General features: G+C 43.9%; 1 protein-coding gene across 2 annotated transcripts in view; it reads right to left on the bottom strand.

Annotated features, from left to right (window-relative positions):
* The window catches only part of BMPER (BMP binding endothelial regulator), a 251,171-nt gene extending 234,949 nt beyond the window's left edge, over positions 1 to 16,222 (bottom strand). The window contains exons 1-2 of one of the 2 annotated variants that reach the window (XM_030308210.1): positions 15,728 to 16,222; positions 14,610 to 14,695 (exon numbers count right to left, since the gene is read on the bottom strand). In XM_030308210.1, coding sequence (XP_030164070.1) covers positions 14,610 to 14,695; positions 15,728 to 15,860 — 219 coding nt within the window. In that variant the 5' untranslated portion in view covers positions 15,861 to 16,222. The remainder of the gene's footprint in view (positions 1 to 14,609; positions 14,696 to 15,727) is intronic. The other variant, XM_032592428.1, reaches the window with a different exon arrangement.
* Positions 16,223 to 17,821: the final 1,599 nt, after the last annotated feature.

The raw sequence follows: 17,821 nt of genomic DNA, 5'->3' as shown, positions 1-17,821 counted from the left end.
CTAGGAAATAGGTTTCTTGAGAAAACCTGCGCTACCTCAGAAATGAAGTCTGGCTTTGAGGAAAATGAAGATCAGGCTACCCCCCCCCCAATTTACGAACACAGTATTTATTCATAAAACAGTTGTTAAGAGGTGCTATTCTAGATGCTTTGAGTGGGAGTGAGAAGTCAGACACTATTCCTGCCCTGAAGAAGCTTGAAGTCCAGCAGGAGAGACGGCCATGAAAAGAATTAATAAAACTTCAGGGTAGGCAGGAGTAAGGGTTATAATACAAGTGACCAACATAAGTCTTCAAAGAACAAATGACTCATTTTGATTGGGTGACAAAAGGAGGCTTAAGAGATGAAAGGACATGGGGTGCCTGGGTGGCTCAGTCAGTAAAGCGTCCAACTTCAACTCAGGTCATGATCTCACAGTTCATGGGTTCGAGCCCCGCATCAGGCTCTGGGCTGGCAGCTCAGAGCCTGGAGCCTGCTTTGGATTCTGTGTCTCCCCCTCTCTCTCTACCCCTCCCCTGCTCAGGTGCTCTCTCTCTCTCTGTCAAAAATAAAATAAAACATGAAAAAATTAAAAAAAAAGAGAGATGAAAGGACATGAAGAGAAAAAGAGGCACTTCAGCAAATACCATTAGCGTGCAAGATGACTGCGTGAAAGGCCCACAAAAATAATATTCTGTAAATGAGAGATGACCTCTTGTTAAGCTTTGTACCAAAAAGAGAACTTCAATTGTACCTATCCCCTGTTTAACGTGTTGCTTCATTGGGGGATTTACCTATATTTATGTTTATATTTATACATCCTTCCCTTTCCGTTAACCTCAGCTGGGAAGAGTTTTTCAAAAATTGGCCCTTGCATAGAGTCACTGGAAGAGTTTATTAAAAATAGAGACTCTCTGGTCCCCACCAGACCCTCAGAATCTCTGGAGGATCTCTGAGTCTGCATTTTCAACAAGCTTCCTCGTGGTTCTTATGCATATTACAAACTGAGAGCCAAAGGCAAAATTCTTACCACTGACTTGTCAGTGTGAGATAAGACCAGTAGCCGCGTGGAAGTGGGGGGGTGGGGGGTGGGGGGCCACGAAGAGGGAAAGGCCACTAGCCATGGGAAATACAATTGTCTGTTCCTTGTCACCAGTGCCCCAAACTCCACTTGAAGGGCCTCGCCCACCTGCACATGACCACGGGTTCAATCCCACATTCACACCTCTCTTTTAGACTCTAGTAATAGAAAATAGTCTGCAAACTAGATCCATTATCTAAATATTATATTAAATACATACATACATATTATATGTGTGTGTGTGTGTGTGTGTGTGTGTGTGTGTGTGTGTGTATAACCTACCACAGTCAAGGAATAATAATTTGTTCTGATTAATCAAATATTCCAACCAAGAGTTAATACCCATGGCTAGCAGAAGTTCATCAATTTTCAAAGAACTCCAGAGCAATATAAGACATCTAACTTCAAAACCATCTGGAACATAATTTAATTTTTTGTTCATTTTTTTTAAAAAGTGTTTTTCCAATCTCATAGTGCCTCAGGCCATTATTAACATAAATGCTCAATAAATATGTGCTGAGTTTAATGACCATCAATCATTTTCCTCCTTCAGGGAATACCATGTATTCCCTCTCACTGGTACTAAGGTAAATGAATACTGCTTCTCTTTCTACCCCTACCACCATCAGAAGGGGTCTGAGGATGTACACAAGAGCCATTAATTCAGAGCTGGGGGTTCAGAGATTGAGAGGTGTTAGTTTCACTATACCATCACATTTTATGTTTAGTTTATGAACCCAGTATAAATTCACTCTTAATTTAAAGGCTGCATTATTAAGATACATTGCAATAACCTGTCAGGGTAACTATCTCCAGTGAAAAAGCCTTAAGATGTTCAAAGTATATATTACGTTGAACCACAAAAATTGCTGTTTCTGAAGGTCAACACCAAGGATCAAAATTTTCATATGCTTCAATCAAACACCAAAATCTGAGAACCCTGTATGTCTGTAACTTGACCAAATAGTGTGTAAATTACTTTAAGCAAGTTTCTCTTTGCCCTTGTCCAGTGTATTCTTTATATAAAACAAATATATATATATATATATATATATATATATGTATATACACACACACACATATATATATGTATACACACATACATATATATATATATATATATTTTTTTTTTTTTTTAAATAAATCCCAACTATTCCCCTACATGCACACACACAAGCATTCACAACAAAAAGGAAGCCACTGCTCTCTGGTATATACATTCCCAGCACATCTCAGTAAGGAGGAAGAAGGGCTACTTCCTCCAACAGAAACCACCCCTGGACTAATAAGAATTGGAAAAAATGGCACATTCTTGCCCCCATCCCAGCCATTCAGCTCTTCCCCAAATTCCCTCTTAGGGGAAAAGGAATTTCCATCCCAGTGCTCACCTATGTGCTAATGGGACTGTGAGCCAACCTCTGGTGGGTCCCACTGGGCACGGAACCACCGTTTCACATGTGCTCGAAAACAGGAAATCACCACATCGCAATTGCAATTCCAATAGCCCCCATTCCCCCCAAGGAGCGTAAACACAGGTACGCGGCCGCTCTCGAGTGGGAGAATATCTGATTAATCTTTCACGTCCTCTCATTCAGGAAAATAGTATCCCCACCGAGACCAAGAAACACTGCTATGTGAGATGTCTTGATGCTACTGCTTTTATACTATAAATCCACAAGGCAGGAGACAGCCAGCAGGCTGTGAGGGCCTCTAGGATTTGTGAATTTCTGAAAGGTAAAGGGATGGAATGAAGCAGTCAAATTCGGCACAGCAAGGCTTTCCCGGAGGCAGAAGCTTCAAGCACCACAGACCACAGACACAATGAAGGTGCATCTGACCCAAGAGGGAGCAACTGTCATATCTCCCCTCAAATAGTTCTGCTTAAGGAGAAAATGAAATAGAAAAGGAATTCCCCCCCACCCCACCCCATTCCGGTTTTTTCCAGTAAGAAGCTCTAAGAATAAATACGAAAAAGAATGCAGATGTCATTACTTTGCTCGCTAAAAAGAAAGCAGTGAGGGGTTAAAGGAATCTTAATGCCATTGCTGGGGTCCACAGATTTCTCAAAGAGGAACCTAGGAAAGATAGGTTTTAAAAAAAAAAGCGATGTTTACAGAGAAAGAGGAAAAGAATTAAGATAAAGATGCCAAAAATGCCTCTCACCGAGGCCCAAAGAAATACAAGAACAGCTTTGGCCCTTCTGGTTTTCATGCCTTTTTTTCTGTGGTCCAGGCCCAGGCTCTCTCGGAATAGTTTCCTGAGGTCACCCCCAGATGAAAAGGACCAAGCAACACAACCAAAAAGGCCCACCGCACAGGCTTGAAAAATAAGACGCTCAGCCTAGGCCTGATGGCCTAGGCGGCCATGAAGAACCATCTAGCCAAAATCCATTTAGCTGACCAAGAATACAAGAGTTATTTGGGAAATGCCTGTTTTTTTAAGTCAAATGGAATGGCTGTTATCGCTATTATTTTTATTATTATCTCTATCATTCTCTTTGAAGTGTCTCTGGGGTACCATCACTCAGGCTGCAGGTCCTTTCCCAGAGTGATTTTATGGTTATTCCATCAAAGGGGGGCGTTTGCGGCACACACTGTGGTCAGTGAAGATGTCACTTGTCCCGCCCCCTCATTTTCTCTTGTTAAGTTACCTTCGTGAAACCTTCTAACTGCCATTCAGGTTACAGACCTACCTTTGAACTTCTCATTTGGCAGATCTGGGTTAGTACCACCCATTACCTAACATTTAAAAAAAGAAAGAAAAAAAAAAACCTCATTACACTACACAACATGTACGTACAATAAGGCCTTTGTCCTTAAAAGAAAAACATAATTTTCAACAGAGTCAGCTCCCAGAAGCCAAGGGAGCTAACATCCAAAACCCAATATAAACATTAGGGCTTGTGTCAGGGTTTCGGAGCTCCAGCCTCACTAAAAGGGGAGGAAATGACCCAGACCAGCAGCTACAAGGATGGGGGAAGCATTTTTCATTGTGACTTTTGAGAGCAGGAGTGAGATAATCCCAGATCCTTCCCTCTCACACCTCCTGTATTGTCACACACATTGCTGCCTTTGACAGCAGGATATTTCTATAAGAGAGAATGTTCCTTTTGTCACAAAGAAAAGCAGGTCTTAATGTCTATAGGACTCTAAATTTTCAAATGTGAGTACATTCTTTCAAAGGGAAAAGTGTGTTTTTGTAATGATTATTTAGGATGTCTTTTATAGAGAGGGCTGACCTTCTGTGACAAACTCTCTGGGAGAATCATGTTCTGGAACTTGGAGTTCCATTCTTGGGGGTGGGGGGGAACTAGCCCAAGTGTTAACAACCCAAACTATAAACAGGAAACTCCAGCCTGACTCCTACTTAAGTCCCAAGGTTGCGGACCTCTCGCTGAAGCTATGGGGCTTGCAGAGATGACTGGACAAGGTTCTTAGACTTGCAGACTTCATCTCCTAAGACATAAATTCACCCAGGTAACCGCACTACAACACAGAGCATGCTGTTGAAGAGAAGACAACAAGCACGGTCCACGGAGTTGATGGGACCACTGGCTGCAAACTACAAAGCTTCGTGGATTTGTAGGGCCCACGTGTCAAATCCAGTCATATCAGTGAATCTGGGATTAGCCTGTAAAGGATGAGGCCCCCCACCACGGGCATGCATGAGTGACTGTGCTTGGTCAGAGTCACACTCTCAACTGGAGGGGACTCAGGAGTGCCAGGCTCAGATGGTCCACTCAGTAATTAAGTTTATATTTTTGCCTCCCACCTGCCACCTCCTGACTCAACGGCAAGTGTCGAAAAAGGACAACTAGGCCTCACCGTGGAGGCCACATTGTGATAAGTTGTCTGTAGACGGGCACCAATCAAGGAGGTGAACTTTTGAAGATGAAAAACAGAGAAGCAACTCGTCTTCCTAAGCCCCGAATACGACCAGCATTTTCCATCTTTTATCAGAAAAGATAGCAGTCACCTCTATTGAAGTTCCACTGTCTACCTGACAGTAATTCACAGTAAACATATTACATAAGTGTAGACAAAAATTTAAATAAAGGGGCGCCTGGGGTGCTCAGCTGGGTGAGCGTCCAACTTTTGATTTATTTCAGCTCAGGTCATGATCTCACAGTTGGGAGATGGAGCCCCGCGTCTTCAGGCCCTGCGCAGGGCATGGGGCCTGCTTAAGATTCTCTCTCTCCCTCTCCCTCTCTCTCTCTTTCAAAATAAATTAAGATTAAAAACTAAAAAAAAATGAAATAAAAACAGTCCATTTAATTGCTTCTTAAAAGCACTGTAGAGGGAGTGATTGCACAGCACTTAGATAGTGGCAGTATCATTTTGGAGGTGCTTACCATATTCCAAACCCTGTTTTAAGAACTTTACGTGTTTTAGCCCACAGTTCTGACCAAGGCCCTATGATGAACACAAAGAGACACAGAAAATTAGGCAACTCACACAAAGTCTTACAAGCCAACAGTAGGAGTAGACTTAGGAGTCCCTACACTATTGTTCCTAAAATATATACGCATTAAATCATCTGCTAAAAGCTGGTTTATGGCACACACTTCGCTTTCTTCTATTCAGGTTCTTACCCTTAATAATTCCATTCATACTGTTATGCAAAGGCCTTTCACAAACATCAGTACGTCTAACCCACAGGTATCACCTCAGATAATGGCTCCAGTCAACAGATTCGGGCCTGCGTTATTATTCCTCTTTAGAGATGAAGCTGCTGGGTACACAGACCATTGCGATTTGCCCAGAACTCACGACTAAGGCTCAGAGAGTACAAGTCACCTGTTTAGTGATGCACAGCTACCAGGTGGCCCCTGTGAGACTTGAACCCGGGATTTCAGACACCAGGGCCGCCACTCCACAGCTATACTTCAATGACAAAGCAGATATTGAAAATTTAGTGAAGAACGAAAATATTTTTCCTGAAGACCTAGCTTAGGGATTAAATTATATCATAATATTTTTAAAGCACCATTAACAGTTTAATAGAGCAAACTTGAAAGTTCATAATGGTAAGATTTTATATTAGCCAGGCTCTTTTATATTGTTGCTCTTATTCATTAAAAAAAAAAAAAGAAAAAAAAAGCCTCAGTGTGGTCTTGTCCATTTTGCCCTTAACTATAGAAACATTCCAAAGATGTTTGGAAAAGTATATTACTTTTATCCACGAAATTAGTTTTGTTTTGGTACCTTTTAAAATTTCTTGTGGTATTTAACACTTTTGCTAAGATCTTTCCAAATCAAAGTTTGGAAAATTTGTGATTTTTGCAGTAAATTTTCAGAATCGCTACAGCAATCTTAGCTTTGGATTTCTATCAAATGGGGTTCCACCAAATTCCATCTATGATGAATTCGATTCCATGTGAAATGTGCAACAGGTACCAGAGAGGTGCGCACCATCACTGACTGTTTCAAATAGTTCGATAAGATGATGAGAAAGGTCCTTCTTCGATATTCTCCTAGAATCTTCAGACTAACATTGCAAAATTTAATACCCCTGGTCTTTCTGTTCTTCAAACCTCTTCTGCCTTGGCCTGCACTTTGCTGATTCTGCTCCTTCTTCTATAACTACTCAGTCTCTGCCATGGGTTTCTACACTTCTCTACCCTTCTCTTATTTTTTTTTTAATATGAAATTTACTGTCAAATTGGTTTCCATACAACACCCAGTGCTCATCCCAACAGGTGCCTTCCTCAATGCCCATCACCCATCCTCCCCTCCCTCCCACTTCCCATCAACCCTCAGTTTGTTCTCAGTTTTTAAGAATCTCTTATGTTTTGGCTCCCTCCCTCTCTAACCTTTTTTTTTTTTTTCCTTCCCTTCCCCCATGGTCTTCTGTTAAGTTTCTCAGGATCCACATAAGAGTGAAAACATATGGTATCTGTCTTTCTCTGTATGACTTACTTCACTTAGCATAACATTCTCCAGTTCCATCCACGTTGCTACAAAGGCCATATTTCATTCTTTCTCATTGCCACGTAGTATTCCATTGTGTACATAAACCACAATTTTTTTATCATTCATCAGTTGATGGGCGTTTAGGCTCTTTCCATAATTTGGCTATTGTTGAAAGTGCTGCTATAAACATTGGGGTACAAGTGCCCCTATGCATCAGCACTCTTGTATCCCTTGTCTACCCTTCTCTTAAATACAACCCTTCTTCTAATTACTCTTGTAGGCCCCTTTATGGAAAGCTCGGCGTAGACAAATAATTTATTACCAAAGTTTTGAAGTGTATTTCAATGTAGACAGGTACCGAATTGCTGTTCTCTGGTCCGGATTTCTCTTCTGAGCCTACTGGGCTTTTCCACTTGGAAAATCCATATCCAGGCCAACTCATCAGGTCTAAACTCAAGACATGCACCCATGTCAGTAACCTCTTCTCTTCTACATGGTCTATGCCACTGACTAGAACTCTCAAAATTCCCTTTAATTCACCCCACCCCCCACTTCTGTTTTACTGCCAAGTGCTAGCAACATGGCTCTAAACTTCCTCTGCAAGTCTTGGGGTCTCAGCACACTGGTGCGCTTTTTTTAAGGTGAGCTACCCAATTTTGATTATTGCCTGAAATTTGTGCTACCACTGACAGTAGATACTATCATGGTAATATCTACCAGATGCAGTAATTTGCCAAATGGGTCAAGCAACAGGATAGAGCAAAAATGGAATTTTGAAAGTAAGCTCTGGGAAGCACACTATTCCATTCAGGTGACTGCACCCTGCTCTCAAGACGGTAAGTGATTAGCAAAGTGACTGCTACCGAGACACCATAGCATTTCATGCCACTTTAATGACACTGTATTTTATTACTGTCTTGCTGGGAGTGGCTTGGAGTCTTTTAATCCACATATTCTAGAACTGGAAGGTGGTTAAAGAAATTCAGAAGAACAAGCGACGTTGGTTTACCCCAACATCTTCTTCCATTCTCACTGCCCCTTCTACTCCAGGCTGCTTGCTCTCGACTGACCACAACAGATCCCTAGAGTCTGCTGTCCAAACTCCAGCCTTGCCACGCTGGAAACATCCCCACAAAAGCTCCTAGACGCATTTATAAAAAACACATCTTACTGTGTCATGTGGCTGCACCAATATAGAAATCCCACCCCCTACCCCCCAATTACATGAGTGAAACCGATCTCCTCATTATTGCCCTCAAGGTTCTCCCCTGGCTGGTTCCCACCAGGCTTTCTAGCTTCAGCTTCTATCAGAGCTTCAGGCCCTCAGGACTCTGCCATTTCCACAATTCCCAGGCACACACTCCTCTGTGCCTTTCCTTCAACAATGCCTTGCCACCACAAGCTTTCCTCTACCCATCGAGGTCCCAGATAGTCCAGTCAGATTTCAATTACAGCTGCCTCAGCTCGGGTTCACGTCTATTATAGTGCTTTTCTGTCACTCCTGTGGAACTTATTTATGCATGTGTCTTTCTCCCCCATTAGACTGTGGGCAAGGGTCTGTCCTATTGGTCTTTGCCTCCCCAAGGTGCCCAACCAACACAATGCTTCAAACACAGAAAAGGCTAAAAATAATAAAATAAAATGGAAGGGGAGAATGAAGTGTGGAGAGAAGGAAGAAAGAATAATATTATTGAAATTATAACCTGCTATCCCTAGTGCTTTGAATACTGTTTTATAGAATTAGAACTGGGAATCGAGAGGTCTTAAAATACACACTCAGCTCATTTGCTGATCTTAACTAAGTTCAACAAGCACACTTGACCTCCCGGTACCGTGAAAGGTGGTGTTATTCGTATTCTTTTTATCACAAAAGAGTCAATATACCATCAGCTGGACAGAAGTGCCACAGAAGAGGGTGCGAAAAAGTGATATCCTTTATTTGTTCAACAAATTTTTTATGAACGGACCTTTTTTTCCATTGTTTTGCCTTGCCTGGCTTTTCTGATTCTCCTGCCTTCGCCATAGTTGTACCCCAGTCTACAGAAGGGCTCCCCTTCTTCAGCATTATTTCCTAGACTTAAAACACAGTTTACTGTTGATGCGCAGTTGAAAGACCAGCGACTATGTTTAAAATGGGATGTGGACGAGATGGGAATGAGGTAGGGGAGCACACGACTAAATGGGCGGCAAAAACCCACTCAGGTCTGGAACGGGGTTGAGAGACTTCCACGAGGCGGGCCAGGAAAATCCCCATGTTGCCAGACCACTAGGCAGTTTTTCCAGAATTACAGCGCTCCTGAGTCCCAACTCTATCCCTCTGCCAATAAAAGTACAAGTGAAGGTGACCCCACAGGCATAGAGATGTAAATACTCTGCAGAAAAACGAGGCCCCTCTTCCATGGAAAGTTTTTTTAGTGTTTAATGGAGAGCAAGGGGAAAACTTATACCAGGGCTCACAGACCACTGGACCAATAAGGAAGCAGCCTAGATCGGCCCAGTCCAAGTCTGGAGGGATAGAAAACCCCACAAATGTTCCTGACTTAGCCCCGTTCATTCATAGCGATGGGTGGGCTTGGCATCATTATCCCCATGCTGCTTCTATTTTTTTTTTTCCCCTTTTCTGATGAAACTTTGCATCCTATTCCATGTGAGGAAATAAGAATTTAAACAATAACGTCATCATCAACAACAACAACAATGAATCATTCTAGAGAGCTCGCTGGATGCCAAACCCAGGGCTAAGCCTTAAATGCTGTTGTTCACTTGATTCTCACAGCAGATCTCTGAGCTTGGTATTGACATTCATCCCACTCTCCAGATAAGGAAACCAAGCCTTGGAAATGTAAGATAGCCTTCCCAGGTTCACCACCAGTTAGAGACAGAGCCTAGATTTGAACCCAGGCCCATCTGATGCCAGATTCAAAGCTCTTTGCCAAAATATGATGCAATGCCAGACAAAAAAGCTCACTGCATTGCAGGTCTTCCTTTGAAAGGGTCTTCCAAATTCCAGACCAAAATCACTTGAACCACCCCTGAAGAGAGCCTATGTCAGCTTCACAGAGGTTGAAATAACTCTTTGAAGCTCTTAGAAGTACTTAAAGATGTCTTTAAATAGTAAACAAAGAAAAAGTAAAAAAGTAGTAAGAGCAAATTGGTTTAGTGGAGACGAAACTGGCTTCACATCCCAGTTCTGACTCTTAGTAACTATGTAACCTCAGGACATTTGCTCTGCCTCTCTTAGCCTCAGTAAAGCATGGGTAGAAATAATTGCTTCAGAGGTAGTACTGGTGAACTTGCTAGCACAATGCTAGAAATAAGTTACTTCCCTTAAAACTGTTCTATTGAATACATTGTTCTATGGAAAGGCAATTGATCACAACACCTTCTAAACAGAAAACAAACAAACAAACAAACAAATCCTGATCACTTCCTTAGTGAGCATCCAAAGTGCTCGAAACACCTGTGATAAATGTGATATGAAACAATTTTCAAAACTTAGGCAAATCTATGTATATGTGCATATACTAAGGGCAGTATCTCTCTGAACACATCTGGACTACTTCATATTTCCTTTCTCTCTCTCTCCCCACCCCCAGTTCTCTCTGTCTCTCTCTCTGTCTGTCTCTCTCTCACACACACACACACACACACAAATGAAATCCGGATGTAACATTATCTCTCTCATGCTCAACATGTGCCTAACACTTGCTCAGATAATAGATATCTCTTCTCTAGCCAGTTAATTTCAACAATAAAAAAAAAACATGAGGATGTTATGGAGATAAGGCATCCCAGAGAACCAAAGATGCTGGTAGCTACTTCTCTGGTGACAGAGAACTCTTGTGATTAAAAGGTAGAAGACAGCAGACAAAGTCTCCCCTGTTCTCACCACTTGGTTGACTCTAAGACAGGTGGAGCCCGCTTCTTGTAACAGAAAATTTCACGTTGCTTTTTATGAGCAGAGGGTCCATTTCTACATTGCACCTCCGGATTTAAAAGAGGAAATTTAAACCTCAGAATAATGTTTTTTGCTGAACAAAACGTATGCCAAACTAAGCTCTGACTGACTTCTGGTTTTCTGAGTCCCGGCCTCCAAAGTTTTCTCAGGTTTCCAGTACTGGGCCGAACTCATTGGCTGGTGCCATTTCCTTCTATGTGACACTTAGGTGGAAAAGGGACAAGAAGTAGGAGTGCCACCTCTAAGTCACACTTGGTGGACGTGGTGATGCCCGAAAGATCCAGAGAATTGTTTTAGATCCATTATCCGAGCATGGCTGGCTCTTATCAGCTGTACTTCAGGAAAGGCACCAATGTGTTTTCCTAGGCATTCTGGGGGAAAAAAAAAAATTCCAGCAAGCAGGGGGGAAAAAAATCATACAAAACAGCAGTGAGTCTGAGCCTTCCTTCCTCAGCCCCATAAAAGCCCGTTTTTTAAGGCGGAGGAAAGCCACGCTTTGCTTTCTGACTAAACAATGGAGCACTGGCATCTTTGATCTAAACTGCCTACCGGATTCCCTCAATTTCATGACAGTGGTCCAACTTTCACCTTCCCCTTGAATAGATGAACTGAAGCTTTTCTGACTCCTACACTTTAAAACTATATCCATCACCAGTAACAGACAGGTTATTCTTGGATCACAGCGGATTCTGGCAAGATGCTGGGCCGAAGCAGACGAGGATAAATGAGAATACGATTATTCAGTTCTGCTTGCCGTGGCCACCGTGCCCGCTGTCATCCTCAAAATTCCCACAGAAATGAGCTCATTCCACTTTAAAACATTTCGGAGCTTAAAGGTTTAAATCAGGCCAAGTTGATTTTGTGGGGTTTTTCAGGCTTTTACACTGTAATTACATACAGGACTTCATGCCACCTACTTCCTCCCAACTGTAACATTTTACGTCTTTTTTAAGCATACGTTGAGGTTAGCCTTTTTTTTTTTTCTACATGTTATGAAATAAGATATGAACTTGTGCTCAGCTTTAGGTACCTTTCTGCCAAAAGGCTGGACCAACACAAACTAAATATGACTATTTTCTTTATCCAAAGTACAGTTTTGACTATTACATACCCTCTTAATGTACATACATAAAACCGGCTCACAACTAAAGCTCCCTGCAGGTCAGCTGAAATCATAACGAGATTTTCCTTTCATATAATGTGATTAACAAATGTTAGCTAACTGAACTCCAAAAAGACTCAAAAGAAAAAAACAAAATAACTCAAGCAGCACTGAGAAGTAAAATGATTCAACAATCTTCATATTTTTTCCTTGCTTTTTCACACCTTTAATTAAGCAAATAGCCTGTTCCACTTGATTATAGGTAGGTGCCCTAGAGGCAGATGAAACCGAGAGCAAATTCCAGCTCTATCTACTACAATATGAACTTCACAAGCTACAAGACTCTTTAGCCTCAGTTTCGTTGCCTGTAAAATGGGGGTAGTAAAAGGTCTCAAAGGACTTTTGTGATGGCTAAATTAAATAATGCGGGCTTAGGTAAGTGCCAGCAAATAAAGTGTTTCGTAAATGTTGCTGTTACTGATATTATCTATCTGCTAAAAATGGCTATCTTCCAACCTAAGTATACAATGCCAACCAGCCTCACTGCAGTCTGGGGTGCTTTGAAATCCAAGGACTGCAGTAGATCCCTCAGAAACTTACGAGAACATACACAAATAGAGAAGTGGCCATCCATCTATTCCTTCTCAATTTTATCAAGTCATTACAAATGTTTGGAAGCACCGACTATGACAGCTTGGGTCCCATAATCCTAAACCTCTGCAAAGGTCGGGAGAACGTATCACTGAACCTTTCAGCTCCTGAAGGAGCTCAAGACATCTTACGAATAACAAGTAAATGGGATTGCCAGAGTCAGGACTTCACGTGTTTATAAAAGGATATCTAACAGCTCTCACTCAAGGGAGATACCTTCAAATGTTGAAGATATAAATGAACTTGCTATCCTTCTGAGCTTAATCAATACTTTTTAGAATAAATAATCATTCCCACTCGAATCCCAACTGAGGCTTCTTTTCTCTTCTGATTCATTCTTTTAGCTTCAAAACAGCAGGATTCTAACAACTCTCTTATTTTCAGTAAGGCTGTGCTCTCAAAGAAAAGCACTATTTTCCACCCTAACGAGAATACTGAAAAGGGGGATTGCTCTGTGTAGAATTTTTCATAATGTTATTCGGGAACAGTTTGCAAACTGTATATTTAAACTTTATAAGTAGTAACACTGCCAAAGAGAAAAACGCTATTTTCACATGTGGAGCTCCGAGCACATTTAAATGTTATTCAGTAATGTCCCCTAAAATCTTAAGAGATTAAGATAAAATAATTTACTCATTTTATACAGATAAGATCAGTGAAAAGGGAAGGTTATCACTCCCCCAACCCACCCTCCACCCCCCACTACATTTGTAAATATACAATGGAGACAAAATTTAAATGCAAAATTTCAACAGGTCATTTAGTCAAGGATCACTAACTGACTCGGCAGCTGGTAAACAAAATCTAAAGAGCCCCTTTCCTGGCTCTCTTTTATTAAGGTAACAACATTTACCATCTCAGCAAATGTAATGTATTTTTACCTCTGTTTCTGTTGATTCCCTTAGTCTTCAGAACCTGATAATCATTTGATACAGACATTCACCTTCACTCATTTATCATTTTGCAACATTGACCTCATCCCTTGTCATGAGAAAGTTTGGGTAGTTTAAACCCAGATGGCTTGGCTTTCACCTAAATTGAGAAGAATCCCTTCTACGGTTCCATACAGCATGTTGATCTGTTAACTAGCAGTCATCTATCACTTTTGGGCTTTGCATTTGACTGCCTTAATGTTTTTCCAACAGGGTTTTGTGATGTGTAGTTCTTAACCAAGTTTTGCCAAAAGTGATTGGCATGTAAAACACTGTCCAGCAAATATGTTGCTCTTTGTGAGTCTATATTTCATCTCAGAAATTCGTGTTCATATAACTTAATCTCCCCCATGTGGTTACTCATTAGATCTTATCATTAAGTATTAAACCAAAATAAATGGAAACAAATTTTTTTTTAGTCTATTAGCCACTGCCAGTGTTAACGAAGCAGCTGACGGCCAAGTGTCATTCTCTGTTAAGGATAGAATGTCCTTTCTGACTCATGCTCCCAGATCAGAAATATAAAGACTGTTCTGGAGATCTTAGGGTATCACAGGCAAAGAAATCCAAGATTACACCTCATCCTCATGTTTGTTCTCTGTGACTGTCACCTCTCTTTCCCCTTGTCAGGGATATCTTATCCCCGACTTTTACATAAACGTTATCTCATCTTCCCACTAAGACGACAGAATCAAGGCAGAAAGTGTGGTGGCACCCATGATTTGGTGGCAACAGCCATTCCGGGAACAGACAGTGCCAACGGTAATTTTATCACTGAGACAATGCCTCACAAAGCCCATCTTAATTTTATTTCTATAAGGATGATGTCAAAAATAAGAATCCCAAAGAAATTCAACTGAATTCAATTTGCCAGCTATGTGCAGTTTTGTAATGACTAAAAACCATTTTTAAGATCTGGTTATATTATTACATTTAATGGATTCACCTTGTCTAATGGAGCAATGGGCTTCACATTACCTGATCTCCATACTTACCAAGCAGACACACATTATACAAGGGTTGTCTGTGATGAATGGGATCTGGAGGACTTCACCTTCATTTTCACATTTCGCAACAGAACCTGAAGTGAAGGGGAAAATTCAATCTCACTGAATGGCATTATTGCAAACATTTAAATTTTTACCCTAATCCTTTTTGAAGCAACTACCCAGATTCAGAAATCTCTAATGAGTTTTAAATTATCAAACTCAACAAAACCAAATCCCCCCAGAAATAATTATTTTAAATAATTTTATTTGAGGTTTAAAAAAAAAGCCTGTCATATATAAACAGATTTTGTGCTCTCAGATGACTTAAGTACAAATCCAAGTATTTCACTGACTCTTTAATACTCCTCCTCCTTGATGAAGGTATTTCAACTAAACACATATCCCCATATGCACAAAAAAAAAAAAAAATTCAAAGTGGACATTAGGGCAGAACAAAATTCAGGACTGTGGCAATGAACAGGCCTTTCTATGAATCTGCCTCATATAATCTTGAGTTTAAATCACTTTTTGAAACAATCTTCTTTCCTCCTCTCTTAGAAACGGACTCAATATTTTCTTTTCTGCACCAGGTGTCAGTAAAGTATGTCCTTCAGAATAGTAGCTGAGGACTTCACCTGCCTGAAAGCATATCATTATTATATCCTGCTGGTATTACCCTTTTAAAATATGACAGTTTCTTTAAATTCAAAGTCTGGAGTGCCAGTGTTTTAAAAAGCACTCCTTACACAGAAGCTATGTCGGAACCTTGTAGAGTGAGAAAGAAGGGTATGTGGAAAACGGCGCAAATGTTTTTCCTTGATACGTACATGAAGGGAAGAGATCAAAACAAGGGTTGAGGCAAACAATAAAAATAAAGAAATTTCTCAAATTCCAATAGAATTTCTCTTGATGCTAACAGCTTCTCAGTCCTCCACCCCTTAACCTACTCACTGCCTTCCCACCCCTTAACACGGCGGGCTTCGCTTCATCCCCACCGGCCAGCGAGTGGCAGGCGCCAAGGTGCTCGCTCCCCACCCTCCGGTCTCCCGGGCGAGACAGTGCCTCGGCTCCCAGGTACCAAGCTTGCGTCCGGGAGGGCCGGTCCCTCCCGCCCCCTCCCCTACCTGTCAAGAAGGAGGAAGCCAGAGACATGGGGACCCCCGAGCAATTGAGCAGCAGCAAGACGCAGCAGGTAATCCCGGGCGAGCGCCGGCAGGGACGCTCAGCCAGAGCCCTGACGCCGGAGAACCAGAGCATCGTCACCTGGAGGGAATCCCGGGCGACTGCAGGTCCCGCGCCGCCGCCTCTGCTCCGCTACCGCCGCTCGCAGTCAAAAAGGGCTCTCAGCCGGCGAGTCGGGAGACAGTCCGCGAAGGAGGGAGGCGGGCGCCCGGGAGGGGGGGCTCGGGGGGGGGGGGAAGCGAGGGGTGAGGGGCGCCAGGGAGGAGGGGTCCTGCGGCCAGGCTCCTCCAATGCGGTTTTTTTTTTTTTTTTTTTTTTTTTTTTGGGGGTTGCTCACAGTGGCTTAGTCGTCGGCCCCCCTACGCCAGAGATGGGGCCGGGAGGAGGGGACGGCGGAGCAGCCGGAGATAGGCCGAGAGGAGAGGCTGCGCTGCCGACTGCGCACCACCGCTCCGCCGCCGCCGCCGCCGCCCGGGCTGCAGCTACTGCCCCGGGCGCTGCCGCCGCAGCCGCGTCTTCCACTACTGCACTCCCCACCTCCCGCCGGCCCCGCCGGCTCTCCGTCCGGCCGGCGCGCGCGCACGCTCCCGTGCCCAAGACGGGGGCGCACTGGCCGCCTCCCGGAACCCGCTGGGGGCGCCCGGGTGCAGGAACCCCGCGCCCCGGACACGTCTCAGCCGGGCGTCCAGCCCGCTCCCCAGCCCCTCCAGGGAGGCCGCCGGCCCCGGGTCGCGGATCCGAGCCGGGCAGGCGTGTCTCCACGGCCCGGCGCGCTCGGTGCCTCCTCCCTTTCCCGGGGAAACCCTCCCTTAACGGGGAATGCCACACCGCTTCTGCTCACGCCCGGGTGCCCCAACCTTATGAGAGAGCAGAAAATGGGGCGAAGGGGCGCCTCACCACCCTGCTGTCTCCCAGGTGCCCCAGCTTTGGGAAGGAGCGACAAACGGGGCGCAGGAGGGGCCCAGCAACTTTTCACTCCCGGCTTTGCTTCCCTCTGGCGGGGGCGCGGCAGTGGACTGCCGGGCTGAGCGGACACAGGGGCGAGGCACCTCCGACATCAGTGTTCAGTGCTTAAGTGTCTGCTCGTGGTGACATTAGGGAGGACAGAAGTTGAAACGACAGGCAAGGTCGATTAATAAAAGCACAGAGGCGAACGCTTTTCGCCCTTAAAAAAGAACAGTCGCTCCAAGACTCCTCCCTTCCAACCTCTGGCGCACAGGGGCGGGGAGGTGCCGTTTGACTAATCATTCATTCAGCCGCGAAAGAGGGAGGGACGCGCCGGGCGGCTTATCTCTGGCGGGGGGCGCCACCGGGGACCCCGCAGCCTCGCGGCGCCCTTCTTGCCTCTGCAGCCCTGGGTGTCGGCGAGTCCGGCACGCCCCGCGGATACCTCCGCCCGAATCGCGGCCTCCTGCCCAAGCAGTAGCACCCAGCCTCTGCTCAAAGAGGGGTTGCAATGGAGAAGAATTTTTGTAACCAAATTGTGAAGGCGCGGGGTGGGATTTAGGGCACATTTAGCTTGGGCTGGAAGCTGATAATCAGCTGTCTTCGGAGTTCACCGTGGGTTGCCGGCTTCCTCCCCCCAAGAATGGAAACCGGGTCCTGCGCGCCCATCCTCCTGGCAGACCCGCCTGGGAGGATCCCCAAGACAATCTTTGCCTAGCCAAGCACTTTTCCTAGCGGGACGCACTTAGTCTCCCGGCGAAGTGGGTTGTCTGCAGCCCCAGAAACCAAATCTTTGAAAATGAATTAGTCTGTTTGCTAATAGATTTAGTCTAGTTCCATCTTATCCCCTCCGCGCTTGGGGCGGGAGTGAGGGGTGCTGTTTATGTGTTTTCATGTTTTAATGCAGCATTGCCCACGTCCCGCACATCAAGGAGCTGATTGGAGCACACTGCTCCGACGGGGAAAAAATAAGGGAAGGGAGAGCTGTCATTAGCCTAGCACGCTCCATTTCCCTCTCAAAACAGGTTTTTAGTATAAAAGTTAAAAGAAAAGAAAGATGATGTGTGGCTCTTTTGGGGGTCCCCCCTCCC

This window comes from Lynx canadensis, chromosome A2 (genome assembly GCF_007474595.2).
Source record: "Lynx canadensis isolate LIC74 chromosome A2, mLynCan4.pri.v2, whole genome shotgun sequence".
NCBI lineage: Eukaryota > Metazoa > Chordata > Mammalia > Carnivora > Felidae > Lynx > Lynx canadensis.
Note: the sequence above shows the minus strand (reverse complement) of the source record. Positions and strands in the feature narration are given on the sequence as shown.